Source organism: Podarcis erhardii, assembly GCF_964252035.2.
Source record: "Podarcis erhardii genome assembly, chromosome: 7".
NCBI lineage: Eukaryota > Metazoa > Chordata > Lepidosauria > Squamata > Lacertidae > Podarcis > Podarcis erhardii.
Genome location: NC_138511.1, coordinates 78,296,954 through 78,320,666, shown reverse-complemented (window position 1 = coordinate 78,320,666; position 23,713 = coordinate 78,296,954). Strand labels below are relative to the sequence as shown.

The window sequence follows — 23,713 nt, the reverse complement described above, 5'->3', positions numbered from 1 at the left end:
ACACATGAGGAAAAAGGGAATGGGAGGGAGGAGGGAGGGAAAAGCAAGCTTAAGCATGAGTTCTTCAAGTTCCAGTTCCTATAAAGCAGTTATATAGGATCTGGCTGTCTTGCCCTTGATAAACATCAGCCGCTTCCGGGGAGCACTCTCTCTTCCACATCTTGGACCAGATCCAAAAGCAGAGTGGGTGACAGAGATTGCTTTCACACAGCGGTTTGCTTCATGTCCCTGACGCTTCCCTGCTAATATCCACATTATATTTGAGCTTTCACATGGCGTGAAACCACTTCCAGGAAACTAATGGAATATAGCAAATTTTATTAGCACTCATTACCACAGCTCAGAAATTCGCAGGAGTCAAGCGATGAAATTCAGGGTGGCAAATAGCTGTTTTCCTGGGGAAACAGAAGCACGTGTGTGCGGAAAGGTATAGGAGTATCAGTATTTGTTGTTTTGTCCCACTAAACCTACCAGTGTGAAGGAAATTTGGTGTGATGTGCTGGTAGATTGGTGAAAAAGCCGCCGTTCCAGAGCATGACAGGTACCACAGTGTGAAAGGAACTGTAAGAAACCAGATAGAAGAACCCTTGTAAGCAGGAAAAAATTAATTAAATATTCCTGACGTCTGATACATCCAATGTCCAGGTTGGTAGGACCATGGCAGTTGAAGCTGCATCTACGGAAATTTACTCCCAATCTCACAGCCACTGAAGTTGCAAGAATAAATACATTCCACCTGCTATCTCCAACAATCCCAGGTGTGGGTGTGTTGGAAATAATCTTCTGACTTGCATCTCTTACCTTTGGCTTCAGTTTTAGAGCCTTGAGGCAAACATTAACTTTTCAGGAGGTGTCGTCATGGCTGCTAAGCTTGCAACAAGGGAAATGCTTCACCTGATAGTAATTGATGTCCCTGGAGCCGGATGAACCCAGGAACTAGAAGTTCCTCAAATGCTACCTTAATGAGCTGAATTGATCTGGACTGAGAACTCTTTCCAACATGTGTCAGGGACTGAGGGGTGTGAGCGGGAGAAGAAATTGGATCCGGTCCACATTTAAAGGCGAACCTACTGACTTTGCACTTTCTGAAACCGCAACGTGAACTGAATCACAGCTTTCCTTCACAATTTGCACATCTTTGAATAATATACCCCTCCTACACATACACACACACACACACACACACACACCCCACTCATCTGCTTTAACAGAGTCAAATCATTGGTTCATCCAGCTCATTTAGAGATGGATGGGTTAATCTTTTTCTGCTCTGTGTCAGTTTGAGGTGTGCACATTCATGTCTGTTTGGTTCCATTTCTCTCTCTCTCTCTCTCTCTCTCTCTCTCTCTCTCTCACACACACACACACACACACACACACACATTGTATCAATGTCTGCATTTCTAAACACTTGACCCTAAAATATGACACTTTTCTTTTGAGCTAAGCACAATATCACAAAATCAGTAGAAGTGCAATATCCGAATGACAGTTACATTCCCATCTGCACATTAATCCAACAGGTGTGGATCAGGTCTGTTCATTTTGGAACCCACAGAAATCAAATTCCTTGAGCAATCTTAGCTGAAGTATTGTGTACAAGCGGTGGGCATGGCTCTCCTCGTAGAAGCCCGGGAATAAACCTGGGGTTTTCTGGATGCAGGGCATATGTGACAGCCCCCCTCCTCCACCTTAAAACCTGCTTCTTTAAATTTCTCAAAAGGAGATGTCGTCATGGTTGCTAATCCAAGACAGGCGCACAAGTGATTGATGTTTCAGGAACTCATTCCATCCAGGAACTATTATTATGATCACACACAAACACATACATGCACTGTGCTCTTTCTGTGGCATTTTCCACCCACAGAGCTGTAAATCGTTCTGTATTGAGAGGTGTCTTCAACACACACACACACACACACACACACACACACTTACTTTTCAGACTTGGTCCTTTGAGTTTCTCAGCACAATGAAGTTTTCCTTGGAGATCTCTGTCTGGCTGCTGACAACCTTGCTAGCTACAGGTGAGTTGGCCGTTTTGAAAGCCATGGGTAAGAGCTTATTTTGACTCTTTTCCAGGGTCTTAACCACAGGGAGGCTCGCCCACATCAGGGATATTCCAGATCCAACCCTAAGTGTTCAGCTGTCATGAAAATGAAAGCGGAAAAAAGATCAAGTCTCTGACCCAATTACATGTAGAAATATAAGAGAAAGGATGCAGGCAGCATTCTGCCCAGTCGATCACCGCAAAGTACAATATATGTGCCTCTAATTTATGATCTATCTCTTTTGCCCTGGCCACCTGCCCTCTTAGGCACTTCACCAACTTCTAGCTCTATAGACCTCCCTTCTTCAAGATACCAGCCTTTGCAAACGGGCAGACATCCTTTGTGGTGCCCCAACATTTTAAGAGACAACGGGACACCCACCACCTTGTCCAGATAGGGGCTGAAACAAGATGGTCATATGTTCTACATTGCAGTGGGGAGTCCTCTATTTGAAATGCTTCCAGAGGGCAGTCCCCTTGTTGAAGGTGACCTATATCTGAAGGGCTTGTGTGGTCTATGTCTGTTGGTGACCCCTGATCTGAGAAAACTATTAAGGGGCCCCTATGTGAGACATAGGAGAAGGCAACGACAGAGGACGAGATGGCTGGACAGTGTTCTCGAAGCTACCAGCATGAGTTTGACCAAACTGCGGGAGGCACTGGAAGACAGGAGTGCCTGGGGTGCTCTGGTCCATGGGGTCACGAAGAGTCAGACACGACTAAACGGCTAAACAACAACAACATGTGAGACATTGATCTCCTTTCTCTCTCCCTCTCCCCCAGGAATCTGTCTTCAATGTGAACGTTGTGAAAGTGCCACCCGGTCCTGCTCTGGGCCTCTGCAGACGTGCAAAGAGCCTCAGAGTGCCTGCCTCACCCTCACAGTAGAGACCCGAGTGGGTAAGTGGCTCATGATTTGTGAGCTCGGGTGGAAGGTTACCGTATGCTTCACCCCAGGGGACTCTGCCTTTAGCTGCTCCTTTTTCTCAGTTTAGCTTACCTCACAGGGCATGTTGCGAGGTAATCATGAAATTACCCAGTCATTGCCAGCTGTAGGGTTTGCAGGGTCCCCAAAGGCACAAATCAACAAGAGCTCCTGCAGTTTGGACCCCTGGAATAGCTCATTCTCTCCTTCTCATGCAACCAGGCAAAACGAGGAAAGTGGCCACTTACAAAGGATGCACCAGGCTTGAGTACTGCCCTCCAGGGCCCTTCACCGTCACCACCGCGCCAGAGGAACGCATTCGGGGCAACTCAGAGTGCTGCTGCCAGGATCACTGCAACAAAGGAGCTTTGAGGTGTATGCATTTCATTTCATTTCATTGCCTTGCTAGCTCATTTGCTTCCCCGCCAACGAGGTTTATCAACTAGATTCCTGCATGGCAGAATCCTGGAGTCTTGGCTCCGACAACATGTCTTCATTGGGGAATGGGTGTCGTTTGGGCGTTCAGCATCTGCTGTGCATGCAGAAGGTCACAGGTTCAGTCCCCGGTCTCTCCATGTCTGAAATCCCAGGGAGCTGCTGCCAAACATTGTCAATGGCTGGACTCAGTAGAGGGCAGCTTCTGATGTACAGTTTTATATCAGCTTCTGCTCTCATTCACCACTTCCACCTTTCCTCCAAGGAGCTCAAGATGGTGCCCAATTTATCCCTACAACACCCTGTGAGGTAGGTCACACTGAGAGACTGTATCTGGCCCAAGGTTACCCAGTGAGCTGCATAGCTGATTGGGGATTCAAACCCAGGCCTCCCAGGTCCTAGTCCAGCACACTAACCACTACCCCATCATCAGAGCAGAAGAAGCTGCCTTATACTGAGTCAAACCATTTGGTCCACCTAGCTCAGTATCACCCACATTGCCTGGCAACAGCATTTCAAGCAAAGGACATTCCCGTGGAAATGCCTTTGGGAACTGAACCTCTGATCTTCCTGCAAGGCTGCTGCTCTACAACTAAGCTACAACCCACATGGCTCTGATGATACATGAAGGAATACTACATAGCAGTGCTGGTTGCATGGATGCTTCCCTCCCTGTTACCACTTCCTTGCAAAGTGGCAATCCAACGGAAAGGACGTGTGGCATCCACATGCAAAGACCAAAAACTGGCAGCAATGTCTGAATCTTGCTGTCCACCCCCGCCAAAGGTTTCTGCAACCTTAGGTTGTATCCAGCCAACCTCTGCTCAGGAGAGCCTTTGAATTTAAGCTGACCGTGCCCATTCATCTCGATGGGTCTGCTGTGAGTAGGATGAGCATTAGACACAGGAACCCCAGTGTGACAGCACTACAACCTCTGTCATTCCATTGGTTGTGCTGACGGCCGCTGATAGGAGTTGTAGTAGGGGCAACCTCTGGAGAGCCATGGGCTAACCATCTATGTGCTAGACCTTGAACTATGCCAACAAGTCCTCCCCAAGTTCACTGCCATATTTGTAGACAGTCATCTGTTGGGGAGACTGGATTTCCTGAGATTGGACTACATACCTTGAAAATCCCCTTTCAGGTCTCTGATTCCGTGGTGTTTCAGCGCCACTTTTGCAACATTCAGTTGCTGCTGCTGAATGCAATGTTTTCCAGATTTCCAGAGTTCTTGCTCTGACAGTATCAACCAGAAGCCAATCCACACTGAAGGCAGGAAGACTCGCTGCCCATTTTCCCCTGCCCTCACTCTCACTTGACTTTCTTTGATGCTCACGTGGACTGCTCCAGAGGCTCTGATTCATTCCAGCCTCTTGCTCACCCATCCCCAAATCCGCACTGCTAGCTATTGTTGCTAGGACTGATGAAGCAATGTGGTATAAGCAGCTCCCTTTATCAAAAAAGGGAGTGGGCAAGCATTCCAGAAGTGTTAGTAGAATAGGATTTTGAATGTAGCTGCCAACCTCTTTGATTTCTTCCCAGTGCCTTTGCTAAGTGAACCCAACCAAAGATGGTGCCCTCCACGCAACTTGAGAGGTTCTACCTGCACGATCGATGACAAGGTTTTCTGCCACGGTCGGGAAGTCTACTGCATCTACCTGTCTGGCTATGCTGCAGCTGGTAGAGTTGCCAACTTTAGATTTTTTAAAATATGGTCCTCAGGGTTGATGTATCCCATTTCACCAATTCAGGTGAAACACGAAGGTGCTTTCCTCTCCCTGTTCCAATGCCCCACTCCACTGGAGCCCCCCCCCCCCATGGGCTGCACAGCAGCAGCTGAGAAGAAGTGATAACAACAACAACAACAACAACAACAATTTATTTATTAACAATTTATTAGCTGAGAAGCAGTGATAACAACAACAACAACAACAACAACAACAATTTATTTATTTCCCCAGCTACTCTGGGCGGCTCCCAATAGAATATTAAAAACACAATAAAACATCAAACATAAAAAACTTCCTTGAAGATGTCTTCTAAAAGTTAGATAGTAGTTTATTTCCTTGACATCTGGTAGAAGGGTGTTCCACAAGGCGGGCACCACTACCGAGAAGACCCTGTGCCTGGTTCCCTGGAACCTCACTTCTTGCAGGGAGGGAACCACCAGAAGGCCCTCGGAGCTGGACCTCAGTGTCCGGGCTGAGCAATGTGGGGGTGGGGGGATGCTCCTTCAGGTATACTGGGCCGGTTCCAGCAAGAGCTCACAAGATCTTGCTAGAAGCCACTGCTGCTTTTCTGGTCACCCCTGGGGCACTGTCTCTTGGGGTTCTACCACCAGAGACAGTTGCCTCAGCCTGCCTCATAGGTGGGCTGGCCCTGACCATCCTGGGTGTGTTTTTGAAGGCTGAGCCAGGGCTGCATGGAATCGGGGCTGAACATAGGAAGCTGCCATATATTATTGGTCCAATACTATCTACACTTGACTGGCAGGAGATCTCCAGGTTTTCAGACAGGGCTTGTTCCCCATCTCCACCCTGCAGATGCCAGGGATAGTCACTGTATTACTTCACTAGAGCTCAATAGTAGAGCATCTGCCTTGCAGATGCAGAAAGTTTCATGTTCAATCCCCGATCTCCAGGTAGGACTGCGAGAGACTCCGTTCCTGAAACTCCAAAGAATGGCTACTAGTTGGTGTAAACAATGCTGGGATTGACCAGCTATCTGGATAGCTCATTTGGTCAGGTGCTGATAACACCAAGGTTGCAGGTTCAATCCCCATATGGGACAGCTGCATACTCCTGCATTGCAGGGGGGTTGGACTAGATGATCCTCAGGGTCCCTTCCAATTCTATGATTCTATGACTTGGTATAAGGCAGCTTTCTATGTCCTTATCCACGATCATTGGCTAAACTGGCTGATGGGAGTTGTAACCCAACAGCTGGGATTCCAAGGTTGAAGAACACCAGTCTACCCTGACTGGAAGCAGCTTCCCAGGGATTATGGCCATATTATTTCCCTGACCTATCTGAGAAGCCACTGAGAATTGTACCTCTGAGCTACAGCACTTCCCTCAAGAAATCATCAGTCAAGGTGGTTGCCTGGAGGGAGTGGAGAGGACCGAAGGAATGGCTCACAGATCCCGGACATGTCTTGGTTTGATTGTTTTCTCCCATCCCCTCAGGTAGCAAGAATGAGACCTTTGTCAGACGAGGCTGCGGGACACAACATATCTGCACTGATAAGCTGGGCATTTCTGGAATACCGGGGTTGTTCCTTGAAACGCTGATGAAGGCAGATTGCAACCAGGCTAATGAAATTGATGACTCGGACTTCACAGAGCTTTCACGGAACTGAAAAACACACACATAAGCCTTCCTTTTGGCTCTTTAGCCAGACTAAATTATTACATCAAATGAGTCATAGCCAGGCAATGTGTGGGGCAGGAAGCTTCTTTCAATGCAGATGGGGCGATGCAGAATATTCTGGATTTTCCACCAATACAGTGGTACCTCAGGTTAAGTACTTAACTCATTCCGGCGGTCCGTTCTTAACCTGAAACTGTTCTTAACCTGAAGCACCACTTTAGCTAATGGGGCCTCCTGCTGCTGCCATGCCGCTGGAGCACGATTTCTGTTCTCATCCTGAAACAAAGTTCTTAACCCAAGGTACTATTTCTGGGTTGGCAGAGTCTGTAACCTGAAGCGTATGTAACCTGAAGCGTATGTAACCCAAGGTACCACTGTACAAAATAAAAATAAAGTTGCTGAATGGTTTCTTGTACATTTTTCTGAACTGAGCAGTCCTCAGCTAGATTAGTCAGACATCCATTATACAAAGGGTAGGGAACTTCAGGCATGGATACTGAATGTGGCCCTCCAGATCTCTGTATCTGTCCACTGAAACTCTTTCTATGCCACACCCCATTTCCCCAGGCTCCACCTCCCACTTGGGATCTCTGGAACACTCTCCAGGCCACAACCACTCTTCTCTCTTTTCCTCCCAGAGACTGAGAGCAGCCACGTAGTCACGTAGCATGGTTTGCCGGGGCCTGGGGCAGATATGCTTGGGCCAGTGGAAGGTGGGCGTGGAGGGTGAATTGAGCTGTCTTTAAAGGTAACCTCCAAACTCTATGATTCAGTGAACCTGTTTTTGAATTTGAATGACTCTGCTCTTCTGTACAACAGGGTCAAGTGAGCAGCTTTTTTGTAATAAATGGACATCGAGGTGAAATCGCTAAAGTACCAGGAAAGAACTATGGAAAAAAACAACTCTTGCTCCCATGGGCTCCTCTGTTTGCCTAGTTCTTTCTTTTTTGCCTTGCATGTGGTAATAAAGGTCCATAACAACATTATTATACTGTTTCTGCTTTCACAGCATCACCCTGGCATCCAGGGAACCTGCATGATTCATTGTTTGCACTTCATTTTATGGCTGGCTCTGACTAGGACCAGAGATGGCCAGTGAGGATCACCTTAAGCTATACACATGGTCCCATCTGAAATGTAATCTGCACCCTACCCATAAATTGTCACTGTGGGGAACTTGTTCTTTTCTGCTGTACGAAGCCCTCAGTCCCAGCCTGAGCACGGATGAGCACCATGCACACCTGCTTTGCCTTTTCCATCTTCTCTGCTCTGGTGACAGCAGGTAAATGCTATGCAAAATCTGTTTTGCAGCTGAGAAAGATTTGAAACAGAATCAGATTTGGGAGGCGGCATGGGAAGATAAGAGCTTTGGAAGTGAGGTGGGGGAGATAGTGAGAAAGTGTTTCTGTACAGGGGTGCCAACTTGAATAAAATATTGGGAGAGACCTGGATAATCCCTGTCCCGCATCACAAAATATGGCATGCACACACCATTTAAATGGCAATGCCCATCAACTTTTTTGGAGAGTGTGTGTGTGGACCCCTCAAATATTTTATTGGAGAAAGCTGGTTTGTAGCAATTCAGACCTTTGGTTTATCTGCGTCACAAAATTTTGAGACGTGCAACCTTGAGAGTGGTAGGTTTTGCTTTGTGCATTCGTCTGGGCAGAGCAAATGAGGTAGGTCAAATATACAAACCCAAACAAATCTCGCACACATCCCCAGCCCAGACATTGTGACCACCTTAGTGAAAACTAGGCCTCAGATATAGGGGAAGGGGTGGAAGGCACTGGTGCTTTTAACAATGGCAGAGAAAGAGGGGAATTTGGCAGTTTTCATGCCTGCAGCTTGAATAATGCCCTTCTCAAAATTTTCACCTGCTCTGCTACCAAAGGCCCAGGTGGCATTCCTTGCAATTGTCCTGGAAAAAACCAAGGCATCCCATTTCTCCCTGTAAGAGCACTGCGGCCATTTGGGGCACAATTTTGGGCTGAAGGAGCTTTGGGTATTGTCCATTTGTCACCAATTTTTAAAAAGGCCCTGCTTCTTTGACTTGAGGATAGGGATGGGCAGACCTGTCAATTTCAGCTTCTCATTTTTCCTGTTTTAAGCTTGGTTCTCCACATTCCTACAACAGTTTGCAAATTCTTTTCCTGAATCCCCATGGCATTTTGCTGAGAACCCCTCCCATTGTATGTACCGGTATGTTTATATGCACTTTCCCCTAACAGATACATTTTTGCAAAGTCATTTCCCCCCTTTATGAAGCGTTTTTGTATTTTTTTTTTCCACTGTTGTGTGTGTTCTTATGTGCACTTTATCCCAGTTTATGCATTTCTGTACACATCATGTGTCTAGAAAACTGTGAAGCTGTGCAAATTTCAAAGGATGGCTTCGGTTCCCAAATTGCTTTGGAAAATGTGGGGTCTACGTCTCTACTTCAGTAGCCACCTCTGAAGCTTTCCTCAGGGATTTTGTCTTCCTGTCAGGAAAAGAAAAAGGCTTTAATTTCCTCTTTAAAATCAGGTGCTTATTCTCATTCTAACAGGTGTACAGCATCTAGAAGAAACAAAGACACATAGAGGAGATAATGAACGGCACAGACATCACAGTAAGTACACAAAGAGGATATGAATAGTTACAAGCTTCTGAAAGGCAGGCAAAGGCAAGGATCATGGACATGGCAAGAGCAATGAGTAAACAATAACGTATGTTGAGATAAGAAAAGGGGGAAGCGCAGGAAGCACCTAATAAAATGTGCAACCAAGAGAGAATAAGGATCGGAGGTGAAAGAGTCCAGATGAAACCATACTTTGCAGTTAAACGCTTAAGTCTCAAGACATCAGGGCCAGATTAAGACCTTGAGACACCCTAAAAGATTTTGGTGCCCCCAAATATATCTAATTCAAAATATAATCAATAATAAGAAAAAATATTATTATTTGAAATGAAACAAAACCTTCAGTAAGGTGGAAAATAATGTTTATTTTTGTATACTTCCGTTTTATTTATATTTGGAAAAAATATTCTCCTGCTTTTTCTAATTGCAAAGCCTTTGACCAGATCCTCAAAACTAATCTTAGGTTGACACGTCCGCTTCTGTACTTAGTAGAGAAAAGGCATCCAGCCTGCCTCGTTGCATAGTTGTTCTGTTGGGATTTTTAATATAATTCAACTGAGAAAATGAACTTTTAGCTGAGAAATTTGTGACCGTTAATGCTAAAAATCCGGCATTGCAGCAGTGCAAATTTCAAAGGATGGCTTCGGTTCCCAAATTGCTTTGGAAAATGTGGGTCCATGTCTCTACTTCAGTAGCCACCTCTGAAGCTTTCCTCAGGGATTTTCTGTGGTGCCCCCTTCCCTTGATGCCCAAAGCATGTGCTTATTTTACTTAATGGTTCGTCAAAGCCCTGTGAGACATCAAGGCTCGCATAAGAGAAAGAGGCTTCCTCTCAGATAAGGTAGCAACTTGAGGCGCTACCGTAGGACCGCAGGGAGTGTTCAGCAGTTGAAAAGCAATATGTGACTGTGACTGTGGTTCTGTGATGTTAGCTCCAATTGCATTTACTGCTTATTTATATCTCCAGCAGGTCTGATGTCTTGCGAAGTCTGCATTGCAGACGGGGAGATGTGCCATGGGAAGATGCAACATTGCTTCCTGGGGGAAGACACTTGCGCAAGCATTTTAGGGGAGACTACCCTGGGTAGGCAAAGGAGACACAGTTGTTGATCGATTTCTCTTATATAGCCTATCTGTTTTTATTGTTAGTCAATAAACAGTATGTCAAACTGCATATAAACTGTTATTTACAAGAAAGAAAGAAAGAAAGAAAGAAAGAAAGAAAGAAAGAAAGAAAGAAAGAAAGAAAGACGTCTTTCAAGACTTACATTTCCATAATGTTCATTCCAGCAATTGATGAAGCAAGCCTGTCTTTCTATCAACTCACTGAGCTGAAAAGTTGCCTTTCTCCTATCAGTTGGTGTGCCATTTCTAAATATTTCTGCAACTGCTCCCTTATAGGTGGGGCTTACGTATCCCCCCCCCCCCAGTTTTTCAATACTATACTGTTTTTGCAGCAGTTGTCATCATATATATGATTAAAGATTTCAGCTAGATAGGGATGCTTTCTTCAATTGTATGAACAAAAGACCAGCACTGGGGGTTTAGTATCAATGCATAACTGGTTGTTTATGTTATTGTTCTGACTGCTTCCAAAACTCATAACCCTGTGCTCCAAACTAGCAGGGTTGGTGAGAGTAGACAGGAGATATATTTATTATAGCCCTGTCCTCCTGGCCTGGACACTCTCTGATCCATTCCTAATTTTGGTCTTTAGGAGGAGAGGACAGGTGCTTCCAGGGAGGAGTTTCTCTCCAAAACTGTGTAAGCTGTCAGGCATAAGGTGGGAGAGTCTCTTGCTCAAGGGTGGAAGATCTTCACAGGAAAGCCCACCTGTCCTCAGATTTAAACAGCATTATTAGAGCAGGTTTGTAAGGCACCTTTGGCTATGTGAACCCCTTTGGGAACTTTCTGTTGCTGAAAAGCAGCGTAGAAATTTGCTAAATAAATTAACATACCTCAACATAAATTAACATACATTCACTCCTTAATGTACATTCAGTCTTTTGGACCCTAAAACAAGTAATCCTGAATTAATTGACCGCAGCTCATACTGCCAAAGAGACTCTAGACTGTTACTCTAGACTCTCATCCATACAAATCTATCTTCTGATTTTTGTCCAGCAGGTGTCACTGCTTCTTAGCATTACAGAGGTACCTCTGGTTGCAAATGGGATCCGTTCCGGAGGCCCGTTCGCAACATGAAAAGCCCGTAACCTGAAGCGCCGTATCTGCACAGGTGCACAGTGCGATTTGGTGCTTGTGCGCATACGTGAAGCACGATTTAGCGCTACTGTGCATGCGCGAGTGGTGAAACCCGGTACTTCCGGGTCGCCGCAGGACGCAACCTGAAAAAATGTAACAAGAAGCAAACGTAACATGAGGTACGACTGTAATACCGTCTGATTTTTATTTTGATAGTAAAACCATTAGGATTCAACAGATTTCTAGGCATATATGGAAATAATGTTTCTAATGCAATTTGCCCCCTCTTTTCCCCATCAGATGTCAAGGAAATAAACAACTACCTGACTTTTAGAAAACATCTGAAGGCAGCCCTGTTTAGGGAAGTTTTTAACATTTGATGTTTTATCGTGTTTTTAATATTATGTTGGGAGCCACCCAGAGCGGCTGGGGAAACCCAGGCAGATGGGCGGGGTATAAGCAAGAAATAATTATTATTATTATTATTATTATTATTATTATTATTATTATTATTATACTCCCCTCTGGCTGGGTTTCCCCAGCTACTCTGGGCAGCTTCCAGCACATGTAAAAACTTAATAAAATGTCAAACATTAAATATCAACATGTACAGTTACGCATGCAGTTACGCAGAGACAGTTCGGTATAATGTGTGAACGGACCTCTGGAGACCTCATAGTTAATTCTAATTCACCTTCTGCCCAGCCCTGCACTGATCTACCAGCATTTCCTTCCCTTTTCAAACTCTTTCTTTCTTCGCCTAGGCGTTGTGGCATTTGCAGGTGCCTTGAAGTCCTGCACTGGGCACAGAGCTTGCAAAGCTGGCATCCGGACCATGACCCTTGGGCCGGGGATCATGCTGCGAAGAAGCGCCGTGTGCTGTAAGAGAGAGAGCTGCCAGAAGCAACTGGCTAAATGTACGTATCTCCTGTACTTGCCTGGCTTTGAAAATGCGCCTCCAGGCCTGAAGGGGGTGCTGTAATAAATGACAAGGACTCCATAGAGTTCTTTTGCTTATTTTAAAGCAGGGGGCTGGCAACCTTTTTGAAGCCCCCAGGCAAAATGGATAAACAACCGTGGGTACCATAGTCATGCTGCAACTCTTCCCTCCCCATCATCATCATCATCACCACCATCATTTTATTATTATTTATTAAATTTGTATACAGTTGTACTTTGGATGTCAAACGCCTTGGGTCCCGAACAAATCGGCTCCCGAACAATCAAAACCTGGAAGTGCGGAAGTGGGCGTTCCGGTTTTTGAATGATTTTCGGAAGCCAAACGTCCGACAGGCTTCTGTGGTTTCCGATTGGCTGCAGGAGCTTCCTGCAGCCAATCAGAAACCGCGGTTGGATTTCCGAACATTTTGGAAATTGAACGGACTTCCAGAACGGATTCTGTTCGACTTCCAAGGTACGACTGTATTGACCTTCGATTGAAGATGCCAGGGTGGTTCACAACAGAAAACTAGAAACTAAGAATACACAATAAAACAAAAACAGACCAAATTCCCCCTCCTGCAGAGGACTAATTGTACACCAAAGAAGTGGGTGTTAAACAGGTCCAGTGTAAATTAAGCCAGCAGAAAGCACACAAAATACAAATTTGATTCAGGTGCTATGGTTGGCTGAGATGACCTAAGCCTGGCAGTGGGGAAAACAAGTCTGTAAAATAGGGTTTGAGTTACTACACCCTTTTTTCTGCTTAATTTATGCCATGTTGCCAGGTCACGTGACCAAGCTGATTGGGCTTAGGATCCAGCCAAACTCTCCCCTCTTTGGTCCTGCCTTCACCCAGTTCAGCTCACCCAACTGGTGTCTGGCTGAGCCAGGATGGGAGAGAAATGCTGTCATATCTCTGGCTGAGGTGAAGGTGAGGGAGCTAAGCTAGCACTGCCTGGCTGTGCCAGGAAACTGCCAGCTCAGGCGGAGATCTGCTGGATCCTAGCCCTGCTCTTCCCAGTGGATCTTGCTACAGATGTGTTTCTACCTGCTGAAGCCCGGGAAGAAAGGCGTTGAATAGTGTGGGCTTTGGGGGGCCGCTAGGGGCGCATTGGAAGATGGCCAACAATACCAACTCTCCGGCTCACACGAGGTAATTAAGAGGCTAATATGGGAGTAATTAGCCTCCCGAGTTTTCCCAGGGGGAATGGGAAAATACTGCCTCGTCTGCGGTTGCCTATAAATCACCCCCGAGGTCAAATAAGGAGGGGGTGAGGGCAGTAGACGGAAAGCCCTTGTGTGAGTTTTTTTCACTCTCCCGGACGCTACTTCTGATTGCGACCTGGTTGCAGGAGCTCAAATGCACATGTTTCGAGTGAAGAAAGGGAGTATTGATTACTAACTGAATCAACCTCTGTGAAGCTGAGCGACGGGTTGGACTGAACAGGAAAATATATCAAAGAAGACTACATAAAAGATGTCGGTATGTCGGAATGGGGCGGAAAGGGGGGGAAAACTTTTCTTTTTTTCTCTATGTGATTACCTAACAACCCCCCCCCCCAAGAAGAACCGTTGACCAATAACAAGTGAGATCGAATAATGAACTGTGTGGAAATGAATTATTAACTAAAGGCTTTGCTTTGTGGAAGATCTGGAAAGGAAATGGAAGGCTTTTGGATGACGCAGTTCTAAAAGAGAACCGCCATGACATGACAGGCTCTGTTGCAGGATTGACGGTCAAGAGGGGGAGGAAGCCACGGTTTTGTTATCATATTTGACTCTCCGTTTGATCTGGCAGAACCCCCTGAAAAGATTGATGTCGGAGCAACAGGTCTGGGAAAGCTAATGAGCAGACGCTGAGACTGTATTTTATGGAAATGTCGAAATGGCGTCTGCCGTCTGAATACGACTTTTGGATTAATATGAAAATCCACACAGGACTATAACAACATTCGTTTCAACTTGCTTGTGGAGACTTTCAGAGGTTATAAAGAAAGGAAAAAAATACGATAACAACAAGAAAATTGAAAGATGATTTGTAAAGGAAAACAACAAAGAGATGAATGGACAGAACTGTGAACATCAAAGCAGCAGAAATAAGAGATGATTGGACCCTTTCTGAGCTCGAAGCATGGGTACCACCAACAAAAATTTAAAATTTGGTTTTGTAATTTGGAACTAATGTGATTTGATTGGTTTGTTAATAAAAATTATTTTTTTTTAAAAAAAGAATAGTGTGGGCTTTGGATGGTTCATTGATCCATCCTTTATTGGGTTCGTTCTGTTGCATTCTGACTCTTGTGATTGTATTCCCTTTCCTTCCTCCCAGTACCCCCAGTCAATACTACAAGGAATGGCTTCACCTGCCCAGCTTGCTATGCGAAAGATTCACATTCGTGCGAAGCTGAAGGGTCCATGGATTGTACTGGAACAGAGGACCATTGTGTTCACATTACAGGCATTCTGGAATCAGTAGAAGGTAAGTCAGCAGGGAACAAAGCTGAGGAAGAGAGCTGAATTCAACTGACATGAATCAGTTGGAAGACACCACAGGATCATCAAGTCCACCCCCCCCCCAGAAGGCAGGAATCTTTTGCCCAATGTGGAGCTTGAACCCACAACTCTGAAATTAAGAATCTAGTACACAGCTCCATTTGCACTATATGTTTAAGGCAGTATCATACTGCTTTAAACAGTCATGGCTTCCCCCAAAGAATCCTGGGAGCTGTAGTTTGTTAAGGCTGCTGAGCGTTGCTAGGAGAACCCCTATTTTCCTCATAGAGCTACAGTTCTCACAGTGGTTTAATAGTCGACTTCTCTTTTGTGGGAATTTTGCAAATTGTAGTTCTGTGCTTTTGGGAAGCTGCAACTCTTTAAGGTGGCGTGATACTGCTTTAAATGCTTATTTTTATTGCATTTATTGTTGTTGTTTAGTCGTTTAGTTGTGTCCGACTCTTCGTGACCCCATGGACCAGAGCACACCAGGAACTCCTGTCCTCCACTGCCTCCCACAGTTTTGTCAAACTCATGCTGGTAGCTTCGAGAACACTGTCCAACCATCTCGTCCTCTGTCGTCCCCTTCTCCTTGTGCCCTCCATCTTTCCCAACATCAGGGTCTTTTCCAGGGAGTCTTCTCTTCTCATGAGGTGGCCAAAGTACTGGAGCCTCAGCTTCACGATCTGTCCTTCCAGTGAGCACTCAGGGCTGATTTCCTTCAGAATGGATAGGTTTGATCTTCTTGCAGTCCATGGGACTCTCAAGAGTCTCCTCCAGCACCATAATTCAAAAGCATCAATTCTTCGGTGATCAGCCTTCTTTATGATCCATCTCTCACTTCCATACATCACTACTGGGAAAACCATAGCTTTAACTATACAGACCTTTGTTGGCAAGGTGATGTCTCTGCTTTTTAGGATGCTAAAAAGCATTTATACCCCCACCTTTTTTTCAAGGAGCTCCATTCAGAGTTTCCCTCCTCCCCATTTCCTCCTCACAACAACCTTGTGAGGCAGGTTAGACTGAGAGGCAGATGACTAGCTGAAGGTCACCCAATGAGCTTCACGGCTGAGAGGGGATTTGTACCACAATCTCCTAGCTCCTAGTCCCACACTTTAAGAACTACAGTACACCAAACTGGCCAGAGCGACCCAGCTGGGATGCTGATGGGTTTCTTTTCCACATGAGCATGAATCAAGAGAGGTGCCATCAGTGAGTTTGTGGTACAGAGACCAACATAAACTCTAAGAAGCTAATGCAACTTTAAACGGGGGTAAATCCCGCTGCTGTAACTTACTCCTTTTCCCAAAAACTCTGTTCAGCAGCAGGGCTAAAGCAGTATCATACCACTATAAACAGTACTCTTTTTTGATAATGATTTTTATTAGTTTTCAATTACAATAACAGCCTCATTATAACAATGCCAAATTATAATACAAGTAGTAATACCAATCATTCAGATGACAAATTGTACAATTTGGGTGCCCCCACCCCACCCCACGAGCTAGAATTGATGGTTGGATGATTTACTTTATTTCCGCGTTCCAAAATCTTATAAATTTCAGTTACGCTGCACTCAAAATAACAATCCCTTATACAGCAACTGCAATTTTAACGACTTCCATTCGTACTGACACATTACAGTAAATGATTTATAAAGCTACAGGAGAAGCATTCAAACTCTCTCCTTATTCTTCCTGTGTGTGGGAGTTATTCTGTCCATAATGTTTCTTCCTGTCATTGTAATATATTATGTTTATCTTTTGCCACTATAAACAGTCCTGGCTTCTTCCAAAGAATCCTGGAAACTGTAGTTTGTTAAGGGTGCTGAGAGTTCTTAGCAAACTCCTTATTCCCTCTACTTCCCAGATACAGTTCCCAGAGTTTCCTGAAAAGAGGGATGGATTGTTAAACTATTCTGGGAATTGTAGGGGGACACGAGTCTCTTTTCAGCACCCTTAACAAATGACAGTTCCCAGGATTCTTTGGAGGAATCTGTGGATGTTTAAAGCGACTCGATACTGCTTAAAATGGATAGCCCAGATGGGGCCTAGAAGTCCAGGGAGTTCAAGAGAACCAGAAAGAGCCCAAAGAAAATTCATTAGCTTTACAGCAGAGTAGATCAGATTTAATTCTACAGAAGGTTTCGGCTTACACCAAGGCAATGACACTGACCGGAGCTTAACAGAGCTCAGAGCAGAACGCCGTGTTCAGAGATTAAAAAAAACAAAAGCAAAAGAAGGATCCATGAGACATGACCCTGCCTCTCTCTTTTTGCTTTGCAGTTGTTGCGAATGAAAAGTTTGCAGCCAGAGGTTGTGCTGTGCCCAGCGTCTGCGAGCATAGCAAGGGGATGGCTGTTTTTGCTGGTGTTTACACTTACACACTGTCCACAGTCAGGGAATGCTACGCAGCCCCTTCTGTGAAGAATGCTGCCTGTCTTCACCACCAACACTCCTGGCTGGGGACCCTTTTCCTCTGCACACTGCTGCTTCCAGTGTCCTCCGTCTGCGTTCCGCCCAGTCTCTCATCCTGGCTGATAAAGTGCTTCACTTGATCTCTCTCCTCTGCAATGACAACTCTGCCATAGCGTACATAACATAATTGGGCTGTACACAACATGCACACAAACATGCAGACCCTCCAAGTGTCCCTGTTTTCCAGGGACAGTCCTGCATTTACAGAAGCTATCCTGTTTTTCAATATCCTGCTTTTCCTTAGGACTGTTTTCATCGGATAAATGTTGGAGAGTATGGAGTAACCTGTTGACTTTGCCTATGCTCCTCTTCAGTAACAACCTGAGGGTTTCAAGGTGTCAAACATAAAGTCATATTTACTACAAATATTTAAAGTATAAGTTCATTCAAGCGTTATGTTTCAGCAGAGGTAAACACGGCTATTTCCTGCATAAAATACACATTTATGAAGTATCTTGGGTTACAAACGCTTCGGGTTACAAACTCTGCTAACCAGGAAGTAGTTGCTCTGGGTTGCGAACTTTGCCCCAGGATGAGAACGGAAATTGCATGCCGGTGGCACGGCAGCAGCAAGAGGCCACATTAGTGAAAGCACGCCTCAGGTTAAGAACGGTTTCGGGTTAAGAATGGACCTCCGGAACGAATTAAGTTCGTAACCTGAGGTACCACTGTATTACAAAAATGACTTTAATAAGTCACATTAGAGTGCTTGTAAAATATTTAATATGCCTACAATCCAGGGCATGAACGAAATGTCAACTATTCTTTACGAATGCTTTTTTTCAGCCAGAGCCCACCTCTCGGAGTCTATTGCCATTCTCAGAGAACAAGGGAGAAGTTCATGGTGAGCTCCAGCACCTCTTTTTCTAGAGAAATAGCACAGCCTTTATCCAGTGGTACCGAAACTTTTTTCAAAGAGGGCCAGAATTGATGAAGTGAAGCGCCGTGAGGGCCGACCAACAGGCCAACCAAAGTTGTTAACCTTTTTAAGGGTTGAAGTTGTTGAGGTTTTTTTTAGGATTTTACCCCAGGAAATAAACTGCCACAGGGGCTGGATTAAACCGACCGGCGGGCCGGATTATGCCCCCAAAATGAACTTTGGACATGCCTAGTTTAGACTGAACAATGAAATCATGTAAGCAAGGCTGCAGTCCTAACCCCACTTTCCTGGGGGTCAGCTCAATTCAATTCCATGGGATTTAATTCTGAGTAGATGTGATTAGGATGGCAGACGCTAATGGCTTTGTGATGGGCCATTAGCCATTTCACTTTGTATTTTAGGTGCCAGAAGAATCTGTGTTGTTTTCTCTGCAAAAGACTTAAAAGGGCTGCCACTCTGGAAATTAATTATGTTTGAAAGGGAACATGCTAAGAAGGCGATAGATTTGTAACAGCACCTGTTGATGACTGAGATATGAAGGTCTATCGTGTACCTGCAATATTTGCAAAATAAAAAAAGGTGGAGAAGAAGGTATATTTCTGCGTCAGTGAATGGAAGAAACTCTCGTGCAAAACAGACCAATTGCAGGAGAATGAAAAAAAACACAGGATGAAAATGAATGGCAAAACGGATTAAGACATGTTCACACATCACTACCCTAAGGTGGCATGGAATGCACACAGTTTGCTAGTTTCTCAGTTTCTGAGGTCTACTTTGGTTTGTGGAAACATTTTATCTGACGTTGATTTCACACACACACACACACACACACACCACTTCCCCTTCTCTGGACCAAATAGATTTTTAACGATAACAGACAACGTACATAATCTCATTCTCCCCCCGCCCCATTGCTGGGAGGGTGCGTGGGTTGGATGAGAGTGAAGAAGCAGCTGTATTACAGTAAATGAAGATGTAAACACTGGAGGAGTTCATCCCCAGTAACGTGGGGCTCATGTTTCGTAGATGGGAGTGTTACAGCAGCGTGCCTGTTTTTCATCTGTCAGCCACTGGACTTTATGTAACTGTACAACCAGAGTTACTTTTGGGAACAGGCTGTTTAAATTTATAAGGCGTCTCTCCTTGATTTCCCATCTGAGGCCCTGCATTCCTTCCTGGCTCACACAGATACCACCTAAACGCAACTTCTCCCCTCTAGAACTCTGGATAAAATAATACTCCATCTCCCTTTAAAGATATCTGAGAAAGGGAGGGGTAGAGGCAGTTGTTGCTTGGGCAAATGCATAGCTTCCTTCCCACTTAATGCCATGGGTCTTCTGGAACATAGGCCAGAAACACAAGATTTTATAACAAAATAAATTGGCATGTAGTGCAGCGACCTCCCCAAGCAAAACTCTTTCAGTACTGGTTGCAGCATCTACTTTCATGACTTCTCACCGTTAACTCCAGCCAGCAGCAAAGTGGGACTTTCAAATTTGTTCTCAAACTGCAGAGCAAAATGGGAGCAGGGGAACAGGATGAATCAGCAGCTTGACATTGGGCCAAGGATCCAAAGTTGTGTGTGGCAAGAAGATTAGCTTCTATCGGCAACCAGCATTTTTCTGTCTGCATTGCGACTTGGATGCACTTTCTGTTAGTTTCTGTCATTAGATTATAAGATCTAAGACATAAAACAAATGTTCATAAATGCACCAGGCAAACACATACACAAATATATAAACCACATGTCTGAAACAGTACAGGAAAACAGTCCTAAAGCCATTTTGACGCTTTCAGTGACCTCAGATGTTCCTCTGCAGTGTGATGTAGTGGTTAGGAGTGGTAGACTTGTAATCTGGTGAACTGGGTTCACGTCTCCGCTCCTCTACATGCAGCTCCTTGGGCTAGTCACATTTTTCTGAAGTATCTCAGCCTCACTCACCTCACAGAGTGTTTGTTGTGGGGGAGGAAGGGAACGGAGATTGTTGGCCGCTTTGAGACTCCTTAGCGTAGTGATAAAGTGGGATATCAAATCCAAACTCCTCCTCCCTTTCTTCTTCTTCTTCTTCTTCTTCTTCTTCTTCTTCTTCTTCTTCTTCTTCTTCTTCTTCTCCTTCTTCAGTTTGGATGGAAATGGGAAAAGCCTCCCCATTGTCCCTGTGCTCACAAATCCTGCCTTAAGGGCACATTTGGGTATGAATAGGGTGAGCCTGTGACCTGGACTCAGAAATTAAGTATTTATCATCACAAAAGAATGGCCAGGCTGTCCAGGTAAACCCACTAACAGGTTTCCTTCCAGAAAGGATTCTGCTGTGGACCACCCCTTCTGTGATGTATGTATGATGTATTGAGGGGGGACGGGGTCTTGAGCTACAGGGTGGCAATTTCAAAAGTCTATATAAGGGCTTGCACACCATTGTTCTGGGTTCCTCCTCCCTCCTGCTTGGGGGGGGAGTGAGCACCCTGTTGCAACAGTTTAATAAAGATCCTGCTTACTAGTTGTTTTGCTTCTCGGTGTTCTCTGGTTGGCCTCTGCTATTTTCTCCTACTGATAGAGAACCTACATAAGGACTCTATACGGGCTCTTGGGTGCCCCATAAGGGAAAAGGTGCAGATCTGTCTTATAACAGTTTCTATATTTTTGGGTAACAACATACTAAAATGAGGAAGGTACAGGTTTCCAGCCACTTCAACAGATGTTTCCCTTTCCAAATTAGTCCCATTTGCCAGGGCTGGATTAAAGAGGCTGCAGAACATTTGCATGGGTGATCTGTGTCATTTGAAGAGATGAAGCTCTGAGGTAGCCTGGTGACTTTGATAACTGGTATGCACAAAGTATAAAAGATAATCTGTTATTCTCATGAGTTTGGTTCTACTACCCCAAGATTAGGCAAATCAGACATGCTGTAAGGCAGGCTTCCTCAACCTCGGCCCTCCAGATGTTTTGAGACTACAATCAATTCCCATCATCCCTGACCACTGGTCCTGCTAGCTAGGGATCATGGGAGTTGTAGGCCAAAACATCTGGAGGGCCGAGGTTGAGGAAGCCTGCTGAAAGGCATCAATGTTATATCTCCAGATAGGACAAGTAGGATTGCATTCGGCTTGTACTTGTTTGGCCTTAACTTTGCAGAGAAATGCTTGGAACCATTCCTTTGTTAAACCTTTTTTTCCTGGCCCTGGCTGTGGCATAGTATATGGGAGGGGCACAGGGATGGTTGCCCCAGGAGCAAAATGGTTAGGGGTGCAAAATTTCACCAACCACTGCAGCCTCAATACAGATGTGTGTGCTTCTGTTGCTGGGCTCTGTTGAAAATGACTTCTCCATGTGAACCAGGAATTGACCTCTTCAGACAACAGAACAACTCTTTTTCTCTCATCTCTGCAGCTGCTGGGTGACGCAGAGACCATTAGGCAATTGAATGTCCATGTGTACTCTGTCCATTTCCTTTCCTCCCACTCCCTCTCCGTGTGGCCCTGGCTGCTGACAACCCACGCTATGCCACTGCTGTCTGGCCCCCCCCCCCATGGGGCTTAGAGGGAGAGCCTGGAGATGGTCTTTCTGGCAGGGAATGAGGGCCAAGTGTCCCAACACTGGGTGGTGGATCCTTATTTAGGGCCCTAGGTATTCCAACATGTTCCCTGTTTCTCCATGGAGAAATGGGGAGAAATGTGTGCTGGTTCTCCTTGTTGTTGAACGGTGTTACAAGGCCGCATCCTTCATGTTCTCCATCTCAAGCTTTTTTATGCTCCCCAGGTTACCACACCCTTTGTTCCCCTGAGGCACTGTGGCTGAGCTTGTCTCCCATCAAGCAGACTAAGCTGGTGCCCCACCCTGCTCCTTCCTCTCCCTCTCTTATCCATGGCATGGAGAGAGTGGGTGGTGAATAGCGGAGAATGTCCTGTGTGAGTGTCTGGAGGTGGTTGGGGGATGGATGGTGGCTAACAGATTGAGGCGGAATCCCGACAAGACAGAAGTACTGTTTTGGGGAGACAGGAGGTAGGTAGGTGAGGGGGACTCCCTGGTCCTGAATGGGGTAACTGTGCCCCTGAAGGACCAGGTGCGCAGCCTGGGAGTCATTTTGGACTCACAGTTGTCCATGGAGGTGCAGGTGAATTCTGTGTCCAGGGCAGCTGTCTCCCAGCTCCATCTGGTACACAGGCTGAGACCCTACCTGCCCACGCATTGTCCCACCAGAGTGGTGCATGCTCTGGTTATCTCCCGCTTGGATTACTGCAGTGCGCTCTATGTGGGGCTACCTTTGAAGGTGACCCAGAAACTGCAATTAATCCACAATGCGGGAGGTAGACTGGTGACTGGGAGTGGCCACCGAGACCATATAACACCAGTCCTGAAAGACCTACATTGGCTCCCAGTTCATTTCCAAGTACAATTCAAAGTGTTGGTGCTGGCCTTTAAAGCCCTAAATGGCCCCGGCCCAGTATACCTGAAGGAACGTCTCCACCCCCATCATTCAGCCCAGACACTGAGGTCCAGTTCTGAGGGCCTTCTGGTTGGTTGGTTGGTTGGTTGGTTATTTATTTATTTATTTACTTACTTACTTACTTACTTTCTCCCTCTCTTGTAATTTGAATATAACTTGAATTTGAGGACATGCAATAAATGGACTGGTGGAAGATTCAGTTCAAATACAGTGGTACCTTGTTTCCCAAACTTAATCTGTTCCGGAAATCTGTTCCAAAACCAAAGCATTCTAAAACCAAGGCATGCTTTCCCATAGAAAGTAATGCAAAATGGATTAATCAGTTCCAGACTTTTAAAAACAACCCCTAACACAGCAATTTAACATGAATTTTCCTATCTAAGAAGACTATTGATCCATAAAATGAAAGCAATAATCAATGTACTGTACTATAAAATAAATAAGACAGTATTGTAGATGATAAAAATTAAAATTATTTTTTTTTCTTACCTGCACTGATGATAGTCATTATTTGGATGGGGGACTTTTATCTATTTCTGCAGTCACGCAATCAATCAATCAATCAATCAATCTGTAGCTGAACAGGGTTCCACACAGTCACAAAAATGAAGTCACAAGTCACAGTCCCATAAAAGTTGGCTGTGCCTAGAATAGTAGCTGTTGCTGTTGCATATTTCCCAGTGGTGAGCAGAGCTTTCTTGGCGGTGTTCAGCCCTTCATGCTTTTAACATTGTTTTCTATAGTTGATGACTTTCAAACCAAACCGAGAGGGATGCATGGTTATGTACATGAGACCTCCCATTTGCAAAGTTGATCTACTACCCACTTGGCCTGTATCCCATTGGGGAGGTGCTTTGGCGTCTCCACCT

At 45.2% G+C, this 23,713-nt stretch overlaps 2 protein-coding genes and 1 long non-coding RNA gene across 4 annotated transcripts; 2 read left to right on the top strand and 1 right to left on the bottom strand.

The window, feature by feature from the left end:
* The first annotated feature begins 1,800 nt into the window (after positions 1-1,800).
* LOC309346000 (phospholipase A2 inhibitor and Ly6/PLAUR domain-containing protein-like) lies at positions 1,801-7,182 on the top strand. 2 transcript variants are annotated; one of them, XM_081869613.1, is made up of 5 exons: positions 1,801-2,027; positions 2,834-2,950; positions 3,198-3,350; positions 4,953-5,045; positions 6,596-7,182. In XM_081869613.1, the coding sequence occupies exons 1-5, from the start codon at positions 1,808-1,810 to the stop codon at positions 6,766-6,768; spliced, it is 756 nt and encodes a 251-aa protein (XP_081725739.1). In that variant the 5' UTR covers positions 1,801-1,807; the 3' UTR covers positions 6,769-7,182. The 2 variants fall into 2 exon arrangements, with proteins under 2 accessions (XP_081725739.1, XP_081725738.1); XM_081869612.1 differs by having other exon boundaries at positions 4,953-5,090.
* Positions 7,183-7,328: 146 nt separating this feature from the next.
* LOC309345993 (phospholipase A2 inhibitor and Ly6/PLAUR domain-containing protein-like) lies at positions 7,329-18,993 on the top strand. Its single transcript, XM_081869555.1, has 6 exons — positions 7,329-8,061; positions 9,328-9,390; positions 10,367-10,483; positions 12,369-12,521; positions 14,876-15,025; positions 17,328-18,993. Exons 1-6 carry the CDS (start codon positions 8,004-8,006, stop codon positions 17,597-17,599), a joined length of 813 nt encoding a protein of 270 aa, XP_081725681.1. The 5' UTR covers positions 7,329-8,003; the 3' UTR covers positions 17,600-18,993.
* LOC309346225 lies at positions 17,707-23,562 on the bottom strand. The gene is made up of 4 exons (XR_014158492.1): positions 23,334-23,562; positions 19,858-20,080; positions 18,917-18,952; positions 17,707-17,840 (listed from the first exon to the last, which is right to left on the bottom strand). It is a non-coding gene; the product is annotated as an uncharacterized lncRNA (long non-coding RNA).
* Positions 23,563-23,713: the final 151 nt, after the last annotated feature.